The sequence below is a fragment of the Lissotriton vulgaris genome, chromosome 4_1 (assembly GCF_964263255.1).
Source record: "Lissotriton vulgaris chromosome 4_1, aLisVul1.2, whole genome shotgun sequence".
NCBI classification, from domain to species: Eukaryota; Metazoa; Chordata; class Amphibia; order Caudata; family Salamandridae; genus Lissotriton; species Lissotriton vulgaris.
In genome coordinates, this window is record NC_141691.1 from 1,578,983,852 (window position 1) to 1,579,004,085 (window position 20,234).

The 20,234-nt window shown below is 44.0% G+C and overlaps 1 protein-coding gene across 2 annotated transcripts in view; it reads left to right on the forward strand.

The window, feature by feature from the left end:
- Positions 1-20,234, forward strand: part of MTFR1 (mitochondrial fission regulator 1) — a 367,443-nt gene that overhangs the window by 269,318 nt on the left and 77,891 nt on the right. For both annotated transcript variants that reach the window (XM_086965807.1, XM_086965808.1), the window contains exon 5: positions 11,204-11,445. In XM_086965807.1, the coding sequence (XP_086821933.1) occupies positions 11,204-11,445 (242 nt within the window). The remainder of the gene's footprint in view (positions 1-11,203; positions 11,446-20,234) is intronic.

The following is a 20,234-nucleotide window of genomic DNA, read 5'->3' on the forward strand; positions in this document are numbered from 1 at the left end:
TAGTGGAAGGACAACATTATCAGTTCAAAGTCCTTCCGTTTGGGGTCACAACGGCACCAAGGGTGTTCAAAAAATGCCTAGCAGTGGTTGCAGCACACCTAAGAAGACAACAAATACATGTCTTCCCTTACTTGGACGATTGGTTAATAAAGGCCAAGTCACAAGAAGAATGCCTTCACAACACACAGAAGACCATTCAGTTGCTGCACCACCTAGGGTTTACGGTGAACTACAAAAAATCCCACCTACAACCAAACAAGATTCAACAATACCTAGGGGCTACTATAGACACAGAAAGAGCCAAAGCATAACCCAATCCAATCAGGATACAAACAATGGTCACGCTGATACAAAGATTTCAACCACAACACTCACTACCAGCACGAGTGTTTATGCAGCTGTTAGGCATGATGTCCTCCTGCATACTGCTAATACCATATGCCAGACTACAAATGCGTCCACTACAGGAGTGTCTAGCGACACAGTGGAATCAGGCTCAAGGTCAGATTACAGATCTGGTGTTGGTAGACGACCGTACGCATCGCTCTCTGAAGTGGTGGAACACAACAAACATTTCCAAGGGACGGTCGTTCCTAGAACCGATTCCACAAGTGATACTGAAAGCGGACGCATCGCTCACCGGATGGGGAGCACATATGGACAAATACACAGTGCAGGGGAAATGGAGTGTGCAGCAAAAGAGACTGCACATCAATTACTTGGAACTACTAGCAGTATTTCTAGCATTAAAAGCTTTCCAAATGCAAATAACCAACAAGGCAGTCCTGATCAGAACAGACAACATGACTGTAATGTATTGTATTCAAAAACAGGGGGGACACACTCTCTCCAACTATCCAAACTAGCACAGGACATTTGGAGATGGGCCGTTCCTCAAAAGATCTATCTGTTAGCAGAACACCTACCAGGAGTTCAAAATCAGATAGCAGACATCCTAAGCAGAGAGTCAGAACAAGTACACGAATGGGAGCTGCACGACCAGATACTGCAGCCATTCTTCCAAAGATGGGGGCAACCAGAGATAGATCGGTTTGCCACTCATCAGAACGCAAAATGCCAAAACTTTGCATCCAGGTACCCACACCACCGGTCCCAGGGCAATGCACTATGGATAAATTGGTCCAACAAATTTGCTTACGCTTTTCCCCCTCTCCCACTAATTCCATTAGTGGTTCGGAAACTGCAATACCATTCAATGACAATGATACTAGTAGCACCCACGTTGGCAAGACAGCCGTGGTTCACCACGCTACTACAACTCTCACAGGTGCCACGTCAAAAGCTAAGATTATTACCCATGCACCTTACACAGAACCATGGAGAAATAATGCACCCAGATCCCAAACAATTGAACCTAGCGATCTGGCTCCTGAGGTCATAGAGTTTGGATATTTAGATTTTCCACCAGAATGTATGGAAATCATTAAACAAGCAAGACGTCCTACCACCAGAGCATGCTATGCAGCAAAATGGAAAAGGTTTGCTGTATACTGTAACAGTAATCACATCAACCCTCTGGACGCATCCACTAAACAGATTATTTGCTATTTACTACACTTGCAGCAATGTAACTTAGCATATACCTCTATCAGAGTTCATCTCGCAGCTATAGCGGCGTACCTACAAAACAGACAACATCTTTCCCTGTTTAAAGTACCAGCAATTAAAGCTTTCATGGAAGGACTCAGAAGAGTCATTCCACCAAGACTGCCACCTTCCCCAGTCTGGAATCGCAACATAGTACTTACCAAACTAATGGGACCACCCTTTGAACCTATGCATAGGTGTGAAATACAATTCCTCACATGGAAGGGGGCCTTCCTCATAGCTATCACTTCACTCAGAAGAGTAAGTGAATTGCAAGCGTTTACAATTCAAGACCATTCATGCAGTTACACCAAAACAAAGTGGTTCTTAGAACAAACCCAAAATTCTTGCCTAAAGTAATTTCAGCATTCCGCATCAATCAGTCAGTGGAACTACCGGTCTTCTTTCCAAAACCACAGACGGTAGCGGAAAGAGCCCTACATACATTGGATGTCAGAAGGGCAATATTGTACTATATAGAAAGAACACAAACTTTCAGAAAGACAAAACAGCTATTTGTGGCGTTTTGTCCTACACATAAGGGCAATCCCATCTCTAAAGCAGGCATTGCCAGATGGATTGTAAAATGTATACAAATATGCTACTTAAAAGCAAAGAGGACATTAACTGTTCCTCCTAGAGCTCACTCTACACGTAAACTAGGAGCATCTATGGCATTCTTGGGAAACATTCCACTAGATGACATATGCAAAGCAGCTACCTGGGTTACACCGCATACCTTCACAAAGCACTAGTGTGTAGATATGCACACAACACAACAAGCTAGAGTGGGACAAGCTGTATTAAAGACTTTATTTCAGACAGTTGCAACAGACACTGGTGACCACCGCTAGGGAGAGAACTGCTGTATAGTCTATTCATAATGTACCATCTGCAGCTCATATGTCTCGAACGGAATATGCTACTCACCAGTATGCATCTGTTCTTGGCATAGAGGGCTGCAGAGTGGTACATGCCCTCCCAGCCTCCCCGGAAACCTGTGTCTGTTCCAACACTATCTTATTTAGATACACTTACATGGGCATTTCTATCTGTATTCTATCATACTACCCCATCTAACACTACTATGGCAAAACAATCTAAGGATGGAGCCGATGCCCATGCGCACTAGCAACCAAAGGAGGAGTCGCCATTCTCCAGTATTGGGGTGTCTTTCATAGATTCACATGCTTGAATATTCCCCGTCGTCGGAGTGGGAGTCCCACGGTAAATAAAATAGCAATAAATACTAAATATATAAAAATATATAATAAATATATATATACATAATAGCGAAAAACCCAAAAAATGCATACAAGAAGCATCTGGTACCTAACCAGAAAGTTCCACATAGGAATGCATGGGAATATAAAAGTTCCAATGCAGCCTATCCTTGTCATTATGTTAGTCCAAACTGCAGCCAATCAGGCGCCAGCAGCCCTCTAGAACCTTCTCCTCAGAGCTCAAGCCCTCAGATTTTCTACCGCACGTCGTGTGTAAGGGAGTCTCCCTGAGCTCTGCTCAGTTTTCTTCTCTTCAAGTGTTCCAGTTTCTCCACAATGTCTTCAAGTAAGAAGTCTCTCTTCAGAGCTTGTTCCTCCTGTGGAAAGCTGAGATTATTTCATGACGACCCACACAGTAAGTGTATTTACTGCCTTTACCCGGACCATGAAGTGGGAACCTGTAAGCTCTGTAGAAAATTCTCAGAGAAAACTCTTAAGGACAGAGAAGGCCGCTTACTAGTTTGGCTTCAAAGGCTGAAGGACAAGGACAATGTACTTTCTGATGCTGAAAGTCTTGTGTCAGGCCGTTCTAAAGCAGCTTCTAAGCGTGGTAGTGTGCAGGAGGTGCCTTCCCCATTTCTTAAAAAGAGGAAACTATCCCTCGCTTTGACCCCTGCGGTGTCTTCACCATTACCTACCACGTCTGGGCCCACGAGACATAGCTCTCAGGCTCCTTCTGCTTCAAATTCCAGTTTTTCTGTGAAGAAAACGGATTTTCCGTCAACGACGGTAGTTTCAGCTCCGTCGACGAGAATGGCTGTCTCTGGATCAAAATCGACGACGACAGTCACGACGACGCTGGCCTCTGGGTCGTCGTCGGCTTCGGCGTCGACGTCTTCGTCGTCGATGAGAGTGGTTCTCAGTTCTAAGACCGTTTCTTCTTTGATTCCAATTTCATCTTCGTCGACTAAGAAAGTTCACTCGTCGACGACCCGGTCGTCGTCGACTAGAGGTTCGAGGACTCTGAGTTTGTCTACGCCCTCGACGACGAGCACACCGTCGACGTCTGTCCCGTCGACGAGAGGACCTGTTCCATCAGTCCCGTCGACGACCGCTCCGTCGACGACCGCTCCGTCGACGACGGCTCCGTTGACGAAGACATTGAAGGTGAATGCTCCGTCGACGATGCCTATGAAGATTACTCCGTCGACGGTCTCCTCGTCGGCGACGGCATCCAGGTCAGTTCCCTCGCAGAAGACGACTGATGTCATGCCTTCGACGCGTATGCAAGACGCAGTTTCCACGCCAGCCTCTTCATTTGCTTCAATGCCTTTATTGCCTCTACAGTCCAGCAAATCTGTCCAGTTCGAGACTTTTTCAGAAGGAGACATGATTAATCCTCCATCTCCTTTGTTTGCTACTGATTCAGATCAAGAGTCTGATGACCAAGCTCATAGTCCTTCGGATTTGAACATTAAGTGCCAAGATTTCAGTAACGACGAAGAAGATCAGTATGGCCAACATCAAGCTACTCACCCTCAGGTACCAGCTGCGATGTTGCCTATATCAATGATATCAAACCTCCAAAGTATGTTGGAAGATTACAATCGGCGTTTCCCACCATCTCCACAGGTTACAGCTGTCCCATCGGTGTTGAATCCAGTTACGGAGCCGGCACTGGCTCCTCCACAACCGGCGCCGCCTGTTACTGTTCACAGGAGTACATCAGTTCGTGTTCACACAACCATTTATCCAGATGATGATGATGACGAGAATCCTCCTGAGCGTGAGGATGGAGAAGTTGCGGATGTGGATGAGGATGGTGAAGAACATTTAGCGGAGTGGGATGATTATCGAGCCCAAACACCATCCTCTTCTCAGGTGCCACAAGGGGATTCTCCTCCAGTGGATATTGCAGGTTTCCACCAATTAATGGACAGGGCGGCGCAACGGTTCAAATTACCACGAGCCCACAGAGAGGAAGATTGCTTCCTATATGATTTCAAGAACCAGCCTTTGAAACAGATACACACAGTCCCGATTATAGACTTCATCTGGACTGAAGGGGTCAAATTAATGAAAACGCCTAACTCTTTACCAGCACAACTGCCGAGGTTGGAAAAGAAATACAAGGCTCCTGTAGGATCTCCAGCATGCCTTACAGGTCAACCTAAGCCCGATTCTGTCGTCACGCAGGCAGCTCAAAGAGGTTCAAAGAATCCAGCATCTACAATCACCGCTCCTCCAGACAGAGAAGGCCGTCGCCTAGATGCTATTGGGCGTAAATTTTTCTCCATGTCCTCTACAACTGTTCGAGTAGCTAACGCTATGGCTATTTTAGGTCGATTTGACCGTCAGGCTTGGGCTGACATGTCCGCCTATGTGGCATTACTCCCGGATGCTTCCAAGGCAGAAGCACAGAAAATTCTGCAAGAAGGAGAAAGAACTGCAGAGGAACTTATTGATTGTGCAGTGGATGTGGCCTGCACTGGTTTTCGCCAACTCGCTGGAGCGGCCGTCCTGCGTCGACAAGGTTGGCTACGCTCAACTTCGTTTCGACAGGAAGTTCAGACAAGAATCCTGGATATGCCATATGACGGCGAGTCATTATTTGGAGCGCATATTGATGAAGCGCTACAATCTATAAAAAAGGACACGGACACTGCACGTGCTTTGGGTACCCTTCAGTTTAAGAAGCAGCCCTTTCGGGGTGCTCGAGGACGTGGCACTACATCCACTTTTCGTGGAGGAAGCAGTCAATATCGGTCCTTTAACCAAGGTAACCAACGTTTCACCGGTAACCGCCAACAGTCTTCCCGTCAGCAACCTGCCAGAAATTACAGAGGAAAGTCCACTTTCAGAGGACAATCCAACAAACGTCAATGACTTGTCTGTCGAACGGAGAATTGGAGGTCAAATCTCTCTGTTTGGTTCTCAATGGTCCTCCATTACTACGGACCGTTGGGCACTCGACATTGTGAAAAAAGGCCATGCATTAGAATTTGTCGAGGTACCTCCTCCAACGCCACCTTCCGGACCGCCACCTCCGCACCTCAAGGAACTATTTCATCAAGTTCGCCTTCTCATTCAAAAGGGTGCGGTGGAAGTAGTACCAAAGTCTCAGAGAGGGAAGGGGTTTTATTCCCGTTTTTTCCTTGTCGTCAAGAAGAACGGAGAATGGAGACCCATACTGGACTTGAGAGCACTCAATCACTATCTCAAGGATCAGACCTTCCGTATGCTAACGCTTACAGAAATCTTGCGTTTACTCTCAGTCGGAGATTTCATGACAACCATCGATCTCCGAGACGCTTACTTCCATGTCCCAATTCTCGCAGGTCATCGAAAGTTCCTGCGCTTCAAGGTGGGGCACCTTCATTTCCAATTCAAGGTCCTTCCATTTGGCCTCCGGTCGGCCCCCCGAGTCTTTACAAAGATGTTAGCTCCGGTCATGGCCTTTCTTCGTCTCCAAGGCATCCAGATATTCCCATATCTCGACGACTGCCTCCTGAAATCACAATCCCGTTCACAACTTCAACACCGTACTTCCGTTTGCCAGACAGTATTCCGTTCCTTGGGTCTGTCCATCAATCTGGAGAAATCTCAATTGGAGCCAACAACTTGCAAGGATTTCCTAGGAGCAACGCTGGACACCAAACTAGCAAAGGCGTTTGTCTCCCGGGAGCGTCAGCAAAGGATTCTCCGACGAGTTTCGCTACTTCTGGCAAAGAAGTGCGCTTCAGTCCGTTTGTTGAAGTCCTTTCTTGGGATGGCTTCGTCGTGCATCGCTCTTGTCCCTCATTGCCGACTACGAGCACGACCTATCCAGCAGGCTCTGGACAAGCAGTGGCGTCAAGTCACCGGTTCCTTCAACGATCAGGTCTCCATCACCGTTCCCATGAAGAAAGCGCTCAAATGGTGGGCACAACCACACCAACTAGCGGCAGGCACGTCCTTTCTGTTCAACACCCCAGATCTAACTTTAACGACGGATGCATCCCTGGAGGGCTGGGGAGCTCACCTCCAAGACCTTTCCGTCAAGGGGAAATGGACTTTGCATCAAAAGACCTGGCACATCAACAAATTGGAGCTCATGGCTATCTTTTTGGCCCTGAAATCATTTCAACCAGTGCTGCAAGGGGAGTCGGTTCTCATACAGACGGACAACACAACCTGTATGCATTATATAAACAAGCAGGGCGGAACAAAGTCTCCGGTGTTGTCCCGCCTGGCAGAAGCGATTTGAGACTGGTCCATCAATCATCAAATCACAATCACCGCAGTTCATCTTCCGGGGTTGTCCAACCTTCTGGCGGATTCCCTAAGCAGATCCAGATCATCAAACCACAAGTGGGAACTCCACCAGCCAACACTCGATATGGTCTTTCGTCGTTGGGGATTTCTGGAAATCGACCTCTTTGCAGCTCCAGAGAACCGCAAATGCCCCGCTTACGCAAGCTGGCATCCCCACAAAGGATCCCAAGGCAATGCCCTTTTGATGGATTGGTCGAATCTCTTCGCCTACGCTTTTCCTCCGATCCCTCTAGTGCCACGAGTACTTTGGAAGATTCGGAGGGAACCCTGCCACATCCTTCTGATTGCTCCCAGGTGGCCACGACAGGCGTGGTTCTCTGAGCTGCTACTCCTGTCTCAATGCAAACCCATTCTTCTTCATCCTCGAATGGATCTTCTCTCCATGAACAGGGGTCAAATCTACCATCCGGACCCCTCTTCCCTGAGCTTGTCAGCCTGGAACCTGAACACTGTGAATTTGCACATCTAACCATTCCTCAGGAGTGTCGTAACATCCTTGCTCAGGCCAGGGCTCCATCAACTATAAAGACCTATAAGTTGAAATGGAAACGCTTTTGCCACTGGTGTGCGGACGCCGGAGTACATCCTTTGCGTGCCACGCCCGCTGAGCTCCTCCCTTTCTTTCTCCAACTGGCTCAGTCGGGTTTGTCACATGCTACTTTAAGAGTTTTTCTGGCGGCAATATCACGCTTCCGCCATGATGGCTCCGCCTCCCTATGTTCATCCAGGTTGGTGCGTCAATTTTTCAAGGGACTTCTTCGGACTTTCCCTCCAGTTCGGCGTCCCCCTCCCGAGTGGCGCCTCAACATTGTCCTATCACAATTAATGACTGCACCTTTTGAACCAATCCATAAAGCAGACCTCAAGTATGTCACCTGGAAGGTCGCGCTTTTACTTGCTCTGACGTCTGCACGTCGAGTGAGTGATATGCATGCATTCACGATCAAGCCACCATTTCTACAGTTTAAACCGGATTCTGTGCTTTTACGCACTAACCCTACTTTTCTTCCAAAAGTGCCTTCAGACTTCCACATTAATGAGCCTGTTATACTGAAGTCTTTCTTTGCCAACCCGCAATCTCCTGCGGAACAACGCTTGCACTCTTTGGACATTAGAAGATGTTTAAAGTTTTACATCAACAGAACAGCCCAGTTCCGAAAATCGGATCAGCTCTTTGTGGCCTATGGCCGCTTTCAAAAAGGGCGATCAGTCACCAAACCTACAGTAGCCCGCTGGGTGGCTTCGGCAATTGCTTTCTGCCATCAGAAGGCGGGAAAGCCTTTACAGACTGCAGTACGGGCCCACTCTACCAGATCTATGGCCTCTTCGACTGCGCTCTTTGCCGGAGTTCCATTGCATCAGATTTGCAGAGCAGCCCCGTGGTCCAGCAGGCACACGTTCACTAAGCACTACAATCTGGGTGCCATGGCTGAAGGAGATACCGCAGTGGGACAAGCTGTGCTCCGTAATCTTTTTCAAAAAGGTGAGCCTCTGTTCTACCCTCCTCCTACTAGTTTCCAGTCTTATGCATGTCTTCTCTATGTATACATATATTATTGTGTATCTTCTATGACATGGGTTATTTCACCTGTCGATTCCAACCTTTTGTTTCTACATGGCATTCTGGAAACTTTGTGATGGGATACGGACTGCTAACTATTCTATATTCAAGCATGTGAATCTATGAAAGACACCCCAATACTGGAGAAGAACAATTGTTACTTACCTGTAAACAGGTGGTTCTCCAGTATTGGTGTCTTTCATAGATTCACATGCGACCCTCCCATCCTCCCCTCAGAGGCTCTCTTCTCCTCATAGACTCTGTGGTCACTCTTGTGCTACGAAAATCTGAGGGCTTGAGCTCTGAGGAGAAGGTTCTAGAGGGCTGCTGGCGCCTGATTGGCTGCAGTTTGGACTAACATAATGACAAGGATAGGCTGCATTGGAACTTTTATATTCCCATGCATTCCTATGTGGAACTTTCTGGTTAGGTACCAGATGCTTCTTGTATGCATTTTTTGGGTTTTTCCTTATTATGTATATATATATTTATTATATATTTTTATATATTTAGTATTTATTGCTATTTTATTTACCGTGGGACTCCCACTCCGACGACGGGGAATATTCAAGCATGTGAATCTATGAAAGACACCAATACTGGAGAACCACCTGTTTACAGGTAAGTAACAATTGTTCATCTACAAAAGACTCTCCAAGAGAAAAACAAGTGCAATCATCCGAGCCCAACACCAGATGGCGATCTATTCATAATGTACCACTCTGCAGCCCTCTATGCCAAGAACAGATGCAACTGGTAAGTAGCATATTCCTTGCCTTTAAATGCAAATGTTTCAAGTTGATCTATTCAAGACTAATCAACAAACTGAAAAAAGACACACAAGCTCAGACTTCACTACTAGTGCTCTCTAAAATCACAGGACATCATCCTGCCGGAAATTGTGGTGATTATCAGCCCACCCAGAAACAAAGCACATTAAATCTAGGTCTAATGACCCTTTAGACACTAATTGATACAGCTCTAGTCTGATATACCTTATTGTATGTCCATGTTGCCCACGAATCGTAGGAATGCCCACCCGCACAGTAAACACAAAGATTAAAGAACACCAGAGTAATATTCGGTGCAAAAGACCCACAAAAGAACTTACCACACACCTCCTCACGTGGTCACCATGACAATGACATCCGATGGACACTGATCAAAAAACCTTACATCAACAGAGAGCCTTTATCGAACAAACGTTTACTAATAGAACAGTGGATTTTCAAACTCTGCACCCACCTAAATGACCTCAACAATAGGATACCATAGGTCTCACTAAACTGAGCTCATTTATTGTCCAGCCGTAATACCGGACGCTTGATGGGTTTAGGTGGGCTACCTTTTTTCCCAACGTTTATGTCAACATCATCTTCTGCATTTTTGAATAGGCTATCTAATTATTAGACTTTGACTTATCCTATCCTTTGTTAGACCTTCATTGTGCCACCTGCTTTCCAAGGATATTGTGCAAAAGTACAGGGTAGGGATATTCAAAATGAATCCTACAGGCCTCCATATCTTTGTATATCTCGCACATACAATATACGCACCATGCAGGTTACAAACATTCACAGTAGTCACTTGGGATGTTGGCGCTCTGAATTTGGTAACCACACAGAAGTGGAACTTGACATGAATGGGTCCTTAGGCCTCCACTTCACTGATATGGATAAAAGGACTGGCCACAATTAGTAGTGCACAAAAGAAGGCAAGCTGCCTTTAGCTCTCTGTTTGCAAAACCCATAACCGGGACAGTAGTAAACTGTTTGTGAACGAGTGAGGCTTGGTGCACCCTTCCAGGTGACAAGACAATTCCAGGACTTTACTCCTACCGCACATGCTAGATTAGCATGACACCAGGGTCTAAAATAAAACAAGCAGAATACCAGATACTTGCAGTCAGGCCCATGGATCACGAGAACACACGTGCACCATGTATGGAAAATTGTCATACCAACAACAGTACTGCAGCTAATAACCAAAGAGGGATGTCATGTGTTTGAGATATTTTATAGTCTTTTTAATTGTAGCGTACACTTGAGTATATACATGTTTCTAGTTAACATTTCTGTGGGGAAAAGAAATAATCTATTTAAATTACCATTGACAAGTAACTGGGCTTTAAATTGTGACACCATATTTAAATGTGTAAGGAAAGGTGTTGGGCCACTTACTTATTTACTGTGCTTGTAGTGTTTTAGTGTGGCCCAAAACTGTACGTTTGTAAGTGATGGGCTTGTTTGGTACCTTTACACAATGGTATTTTTAAACATAATGATTTCCTTTTCATGCGTTTGATATTTGCTGTAACGTATCACATATAAGAAAAAAAATGAGTTATTCCTTCAATTTCTGTTCTTTGCCTGTGATTGACTAATGTGGGGCATAATACCTTGATGTGTTGAGGTTTTAAAGCTGTGAAACCTTGGTGCAACACCTTAGCTAAATGAAATAAAAAGAAGTAGATTAAAATATTCTTGTTTAATTACAGATCAGAGGTTCGATGTAACGAGGCACCTCTTCCACAAGAGAATATACATGATTATGCTAGACTTCCAACTAGACAGGTGTCCTTGCCTAACCTGAAAAGAGAGGTGTCGGTAGAAGACCCGCCTGTGGCAAACAATAATGAAGCTCTCCTGAAGATCAACGCTCTGGAAAATGAACTTGCCACGCTACGGGCCCAGATAGCGAAAATCGTTACCTTTCAAGAGCGACAGAATTCAACTTCAGGTGTGTATGTTCAGGGGCGTAGCTTCAGGTGGGGTGTATGGGGTGGAACACCTCCCGCCCCCCAAAATAACGACTCTGTCTGTTACGAGATAGCTTAGTCTGTTCTGCTGCCGTTAATCATGTGTTTATTTTTATTAAGATAACTGGGACCAGGAGGAGGAATTGCTGAGAGTCAGACGGGGCCCTGAGGTCAAAGCACACATCTGAATAAAATTGTCACAATCGCGCCAGAGCAATGGGTCTCTCTCTGCCTGTCACTCATCACGCACTTCACTGTGCTGCTGGGCTGACCCCTCAGTAAACTAACTAACGCTCATTACTTCGCCCCTTTGTCAGGGTGTGGCATTTATTAGCAAAGGAGCAGGCTTAATGACTCCTTGACTGAAGTTCATGAAAAGGAACAATGTTGTGATTGTGTATGAGTTGATGTACTGATTTTTACCATGAATTCCCCAAAAATATTCTATTGTTGATCTTAATAAATTTGTTATGCCACATAGGCAATTGTAAGCATCTTTCCGGGCTTTTGGGGTCTTGAACCCCTCAAAATCCATACGACTAGAAACTGAGGAAGGTCCTTCTCTTTTTGTGCACCAGCTCTATGGAACAAACTACCTTTTTATTTATGCACTATCACTGACCACAACTGTTTTCGTATAAATGTTAATACTTGGCTATTCGACAATTAACTGCTTCCCTTTACTTGAATTGACCCAGGAGTTTTGTCCACAAGCGCCATGAGACCTTTGGGTGATTTGTGCCCTTAACAAATACCCCTGATTTGATTTGAATAATTAAAGGTTGTAACATTTTATAAGTATGTTTAAGGACTGATGTAGAGGCAATACCGGCAGTTGTATAAGTAGTAAAATTTCTCAACAAGTGAAAAGATCGCTTATATATTTCTCAGCATGAATCTATATAGGATGAAATTTATTTTTGAGATCAGAAATCGAAAATGGAGATAGTTTTAGAATGAAGACTTTTTTGGTAAATCTGTAAATCTGGAAAGATTACACCACCATCAGACTTGTAATCTTGAAATTGATATGCATGGCTGTTTGATTCCATAAAAATGTCATTAATAAAGTCTATCTTTAAAAAAAAGTTAATCTGGATATGCACAAGTATTAATAAATAGGTGTACAAAATTAGGGGAAAAAACATTATTTTGATAAAGTCCAGCCGAACCCACCAGGACTGAACTAAAAGATTCGACCTGCTAATAAGTATTTCAGGTTTCTTCAGCAATTCCTCAATTTTTTTATTTGATACCATGTTTTTTAAAGGAAGAAAACCACAGACCTGGGTATTTAATTTTGATAGGATTCAAAGCAAAAGCCGTTTAAATAAGTGTAAAAGCAGTTCAAATAAATGTTTAAGATAGAAATTATTCACTGGAAAAATCTCCGTTTTATCAATATTTAAGCTGCAGCCGTGCAATGCAGAAACGTCAGTGACTCGCGAAGAAAGGTCTGAATAGTGTTCCGGGTTAGTAATGTAGAAAAGAATGTCATCTGCATATGCAGAGTGATTAAACAAAGAGGACTAGCTTAAGTTGACCAAAGTGTTACAGTACTCAAATTAGTTCTGTCACGGGCACCTTGTTGGTGTATTCATGAAGCCCTCACCCACCAACCTAGTTGGTGGCATGCTTCATCATCGGGCCCACCCAGTGACACCTAGTATGTCCCGGGTGTGCTACGACGCCTGATTACAGCGGAGCTGGTATATTGCTGAGAGTGCAGTGAGGTTGGGGGAGTTGTGATTTAAAACGGCTTGGTGGTGGTCCCAGTACCCGAGGGTAAATTAAATTTTAATAACTGGGCCGTCACCAGCGGTTAAAATTAAGGCTACAGGACGCGTGAGGGTGGCGAGTTACTGCCCCCTGCGTCCTTCAGATGGTCGACATGTTTCAGCCAGTGCCTTAGAGTATTCTGGCTTTCCTCAGGACCGTTTTTTAAAAAGGTGTGGTGAAAATAAAACAGACTTAGTGTTGTGGTACAGACTATGTGATACACTCACTAAGGCGTTTTTCTATATGTGAGAGAGAGATTCCCTTCTCATACATACGCTTTGAGTTATTAGCCAAGGCTTCCTGGAGGGAAGCGGTAAGGGGATGACCAATCTTTCTGGTCAGTGCCTGCCTTGTACCTGTTGTCCCGCTGTCGTCTTCCGGTAGATGCATATGCAGACCATTTTAGATGTAGATCTTTAAACAGAAAGCCAGTAACGTCAGTGTTCTTACAAAGTCAAGAGAGAATGGGTTCTAGAGCCAGAATGAACAACAGAGGGAACAAGGGAAAGCTTTGTCTGACCCCTCTTAACAAGTAAAAAGGAGAAGGAAAAAACATTAATAAATTGAGGCTTTTTTTTGTAGAATAGTGTATAGCGATAAGGTTAATAATTTTAGGGCCCAAACCAAGGCATAGACTTGAACACAAAATCCCAATTAACCCTGTCAAAATCCTTTTCGGTGTCCAAAGTAATAACTGCAAAGGTAGTCAATTTCTGGTACTAACTGAGCATATTAAAGAGTTTGCATGTTATCCAATATAAACCAACCTTTTACAAATCCAGTTTGTTCTCATCCCAGTAATTTTAGAAAAAAGGATTTCAGACGAATAGCAAATATCTTTCTTTTTATAGCCAAAATTTACCAAAGAAATTGGTCTATAACCTGTACAAAGACAAGGATCTTTATTACCTTTAGGTATGATACAAATTTGAGCATCCTCATGTGAGCCTTGAGAAGAGGTTGTTAGAGTTCCAATCATTTAGGAATTAATATTTGAGAGAAGTGTTAAGAAAAATTCTAATGAAAACCGATCTGAAACTGGTGCTTTTATTCTCAAGGGAGTTAAATACACACCTAATTTCATCAGCCTCCAAAGGTGATGAATCAATTTCAACAGAAACAGATTTCTTTATTGATCAGAAATAGTCTGTAAGTTCATGTTAAGTTAGGAAATGTTCACGAGTATAAAGCGAATCGTAAACCTCAAAATCTTATTGACCAATATCAGCATCTTTGTTCTTGCTTCTTATAAAATGATTCCGTTTTTGTCCTTTCCTTTTTAATTTTTATATATAGCTAAGAATTTTCCAGATCTGTTTTGTCCCCCATAGTACTTGATACGCGAATTTAACTGTGGAACATTTATTAAAATGTTATTTTGCTCGAATCAAATTATTCAGAACTTCTTTAGAATTAGATTTATAATATGATTGCTCAAGAGTTTTAATGTTTTGGGTAATTTATTTTAATCGTCTGGCACATGATCGCTTTTTGTTAGAAACACAAATTAATAGCATAGCCTCTAGACAACACCTTGAGAGTTTTCCATATCTTTGTAACCCATTAATCCTTTGTATTATTTTAGGTGAAACATTCTTAAACGAATATCTGCAACAAAAAAAGTCCACAAATTTAATATCATTCTGAAGAGCATTATTAAACCTCCATCGGTTTCTGTGCATGGAAATTGAAAAGACCTCTAGAGTAGTAAGGAGTGGTGCATGGTTGGAAATTAAATATCTCCAATACCTGTGCTAATATTTTACCTCTTTTTTTTTTCTTCCAAAAATACTTAATTGATTTTCATAAGAAAGATACAAAGAGTAATACTGTATCCGGGTTACCTTATCATATATGTAAAGCAAAAATATAATGTGTATAAAAGCATTCAATAAGGTTAATACTCCTATGGGAGTATCAAGAGGCTAACCCAAGTTATCAGTAGTGAAGGAAGAAAGAGTAGCTAAAAGAAAGAAAAAAGAAAAGAGAAAGAGCAGAAGGAAAACACAGATTAGACGAGTGGTATCCTATACATCCTGAATTCCATGCAGTTGTTAGCACAAGAGCAGTTCGATATTGATAGGCCTAACACATAACAGCCTAGTACAGGTAATAACGATTAAATAAGAAGATACAAGGGATGCGTCAGTAAGGCACGAGCTGTGATTCAACGACATACAGTAGTATTCATGGAGGTTTGTATGAGTTGAGATAAGTGTCCATAGATTTTCACATGAACCTGGATGAGGGTTTCCACGGACAGTTCTGTAATGAGATTTTATCTGCCCCTCTGAGTGATCCAGTTTATTCAGCCCTTATAGGATGCCTTGCTTGTGTCCTTCCAGTTGGCAAGAACTATTTTCACCGCAGATGTTAATAAAAGGTGAACATCAGATCCTAAATCCACATTCAACAAGGCCATTGGTAGGGTGGAGAATTCTTGGATCAAGGTACCGTTAAACATACCAGTTAAGAAGGCAAATTTTTTTTCCCCAAAAAGGCTTTTCTGATGCACACTGAAAGATAAGATGGGCTAAATCCCCAGTTTCTTGATTAGTTCCAGCATGTTGCGTCCCTATGGAGACCTAAGGAAAATAATCGGGCAGGAGTCCAAAATACTTTGTGTAGTGGCCAGTATTTGGTTTTGGAGAGGATCGGGGGGATCCTATTGCGCGAGACCGAGTTTCACAGTGTGTGCCATATCTGATCATTTGGTGGAACCGGGATTGCTGATCACAGAAGGCAATAATCTTATTATTAAGTTTGGAGGTCTTTGGACGGAGAAGTTTATAAATCTTGGAGATCTGGTGGCCCATTTTGTTAAGGTTTAAACAAACCATGAGATTGATAGTTGGACGGTGGTTAGTTTGGCTTTGGAGAGGGTGGTTCTGATTTTCAAGAAGTTGTAAAATTCAATATCAGCTAAGTTATATCTCGATTGGAGGTCTGAGAATGTGACTGGGTATGAGGCATTTTCAAGTTGGTATGGGAAAAGGATACCTTTTTTAATTCATGTGTCTAGGGATAAACTTCTGCCTTTATATAAAGCGTTGCTATTGAACCAGAGTAATTCCATTTTGGAGCCGTTAATACTATTCTCCAGTTTCTTATCTACTCTAAGTGCTATTTTTAATAATGGACTTCGAGCTATGTTGGTAAAGCCAATTCGTTGTGAGAAGTGCAAGGGGTGTAGCCGGCAGGTGGAGAGATCAAATATGAGCCTTGCTTTGCAATGAAGGCTAGTCTGGTATATTCTGTAATAACCTAGATTTACACCACCCAAGGATTTATCCAGTCTCAATATTTTTTTATGCTAATCCGTGCTTTTTACTGCGCCAAGGGAATTTAGCGATGAGAATATCTAGGAGGATATCTAGTTTGTGGTGGAATTAGTCTGACAGTAGAAGGGGAAACATACTGATTAGGTAATTAATCATAAGGGTGATCATCATTTTAATAGTTTCGGTTCTGCCACACCACATGATGAATTTCGGCACCCATGAGTCTAGGAGCTTCTTTATTTTTCCTAATATTATTTTCTCATTGTGAATGAGAATATCCATTAGGTTACTTACAAATTCGATGCCCAAATATTTGATATAGCCTGTTAGCCATGTAAGCCCAGATTCTCCCAAAATATCTCTCGTACAATAGACATTTAATGGACTGAGTTCAGATTTCTCTCTGTTAAGTCTATAACTTGAGTAGCCGGAGTATTCCATGATTGTGTCCATCAAAGGGTTCAAATCTCGAAGAGGAAAAAACACGATTTTCATCAGACATGCTTGCCATCTCAAAGTGGATGACTGAAAACTGCCTCCAGCTAAACCCCGGAAAAACCGAGCACATGCTCTTGGGTAAAGCATCTACCATCTGGACGGCTGACCGGTGGCCTGACCGTTTAGGAGTGTCCCACATCCCAACTCCTTTAATAAAAAACCTGGGATTAAAACTGGACCAAACCCTTACGATAAAGGACAATATTACAACTACTATTAGCTCCTGCTATTATAGCCTCTGCCTTCTGTGCAAGATATTACCTTCTCAAGTATTCAATCTTTCATAGATTCACATGCTTGTATCTTCCCCGTCGCCATGGTGGGAGTCTCCCGGTAAATAATAACCATAGCAGTAGAAGAAAAAACTGCCTGAAACCATAGAGTAGTGAAACCAGAGGGTAACCTCTCCTCATTGTGGCACAAACTACAGCCAATCAGCAGCCAGCCCCAGCCTACACCATTCCCAGTAGAGCCACCATACCTCAGATTTCCAACCGCCTTCGTGTGAGAAGGAGTCTCCCTTAGCTCTGCTCAGTTTTTTCTCTCTTCACTGAACTTTTGACCTTCACAGTTGGGAGCCAGGTATTGTTTGTTCTTGTCAGCATTAATAATTTCAGAATGGCTGAAAGCTCCAAGAAGAGCCTTTTCAGAGCTTGCAGGTCCTGTGGCAAGGCCAGACTATTTTCTGAGGACCCTCACAAGGAGTGCGTTTACTGTCTGTACCCTAAGCATATTCCTAAGGACTGCAAGTATTGTCGGACCTTCTCTGCCAAAACTCTACAGGATAGAGAAGCGCGCCTTTTACTATGGCTTCAGAAAAGAAAAGCTCCAGACTCGGAGTCTGAGGGGGAAGCCAAAGGACACACCTCTAAAAAACAGAAGAGAGGGTCCTCTGAGAAAAAGGGAGATGGGAAGAAACCTAAAGCAGGAAAATCTAAGAAGGTGAATCCTCTACTTCTCTCCCTCCAACTCCTTTCAAGCCTTCCTCAGGAAAGAAGGCTCCGTCGACGAAAACTATCGAAATTCCAGTCAGATCGCCGATGAGACCGTCGACTGTCTCGACGACCACCAAGCTGTCGTCGTCATGATTGTCGTCCATGACAGCTTCGGTGAGTTCCAGACCTTCGTCGACGGCAAGATCCTCGTCGACGAGCGTACCGTCGACTATGCCGATGATTGTTCCGTCAACGGCCCCGTCTACGACGATGAAAAAAACGTCGACAATGGCATCGCCTACAAGGATTACTTCAACTTATATCTCTATTAAAAGGATGACTCCGTCGATGGGACCGCTGACGAGCAAAAGAGGGGAGTTTTCTCCGCCAAAGATTTCACCCCTGCTGCCCTTTACTATTCTAGATTGCCAGGAATCTGAGGAGGAAGGATCCTACGGTGTTGAGTACAGTCCGTCGCAGCTCCATATTAGGCATCAGGATACCGATGAGGAAGGCCAAGAAGAGGAACAGGAGCATTTCTCTTTTAGAGATAGGCCGGTCAAGGGCCAGATGAGATAAGAGTCATTTCGTCAGGCTTATCATTATGACGACGAAGAGGAAGTAGATACGCCCGCGAGGGAAGAGGCTATGTCAGTGCCTGTCTCTCTTATATCCGATCTGAGAAGCATGATTGACAGTTATTACCGTCGATTTCCGGAGGATAATGCGCCCGTCTCTTCCACGGCCGCTGGGAATGTTTCACAACCAGCAAAAGAAACACCCCTGATTCAGCCTCCTACTCCTCCTCCACCTCCTCGGAAGGAAGTACAAAAGGTTATCACGATTTGTGATGATTTACATGATTCTGATCAGGATGATCAAGAGGAGGAAGGAGAAATCACCCAAGATGACGTGGTTGGGGATGAATGGGACCAATATATAGTTCCAACGTCTCCGGTGTCTCCATTGCCCCAATCAAGCTCTCCGCCAGAAGACATAGCCAGTTTTCAGGATTTAATGGAAAAGGCGGCAAAGAGATTTCAGCTTGAAATGCCAGCCAAGGCAAGTGAATGTTTCCTCTACGACTTCAAGGAGTCCTCCAGGAAATCCGTGAGAGCTATACCGATTATTGATCATGTCTGGGCTGAAGGTCTCAAGCTGATGAAGAATCCAGCCTCAGTTCCAGCATCTATACCCAAGCTGGATAAAAAGTATCGCGCTATAGAGACGGCTCCCGCAAGCGCTCCAAGAACCCAATGGCAACATGCGTGGCACCTCCTGACAAAGAGGGCAAGAAGATGGATGGCATAGGTAAACATTTCGCAGTCATGGCAGCAGCTTCAATCAAAGCAACTAATGCTATGGCGCTTCTGAGCTGGTTTAATAGGCAGATGTGGTCGGACATCGCACCAATTCTGTCGCACCTTCCGGAGGACAAAAAAGAGGAGGCAACTACCATTTTACAGGATGAAGCCAGGGCAGCATCAGAATCCATAGATGTGGCAATGGATATAGCTTCCGTAGCTTTCCGTCAGATGGCTGGGTCGGTAGCCCTACGGAGGCAAGGATGGCTCAAAGCCACATCCTTCCGTCCAGAGGTTCAATCTGAAAATCTTGGACATGCCTTTTGATGGCGAAAGCCTCGTTGGAAAACACATTGACGAGGCGTTGCAGGGGATAAAAGCAGATACGGACACTGCTAAATCCTTGGATTCACTACAGCAGAACCGTTTTCAGTCCTTTCGTGGCCGAGGTTCCAGGGGACATTTTCAACAGCAACGATCCTCTTTCCAATTAAATCGGTATCAACCTTACAACCAGCAGGGATACCGTCAGTACTCCTCCAACCAGCAATATCGTGCTCCAAACACTTCTTTCCATCAACAGGAAAGAAGGTCCGCCACCAGAGGGAAGCAAGACTCTGGTTGCAGACAGTGATGTTCCTCAGGCGCCTCCAATACCTCTTCAGACCGACCAGTTCCACTACCTCTCTCAGTTTCTCCCGCATTGGCAGTCCATAACATCGGACAGATGGGTATTAGACCTCGTTGCACAGGGTCATACCCTGGAATTCTCACAAAGACCTCCAAACCGTCCACCTCTGTACAGAGTTCATCAACATCTGACAGCTCTCAAAACAGAGATTTTATCTCTTCTACTGAAAGGAGCGATAGAGGAGGTTCCATCAGACCAGAGGGAAAAAGGTTTTTATTCGCACTTCTTCCTTATAAGGAAAAGACAATTATCAAAATGGAGACAGGTGCTAGATCTCAGAGA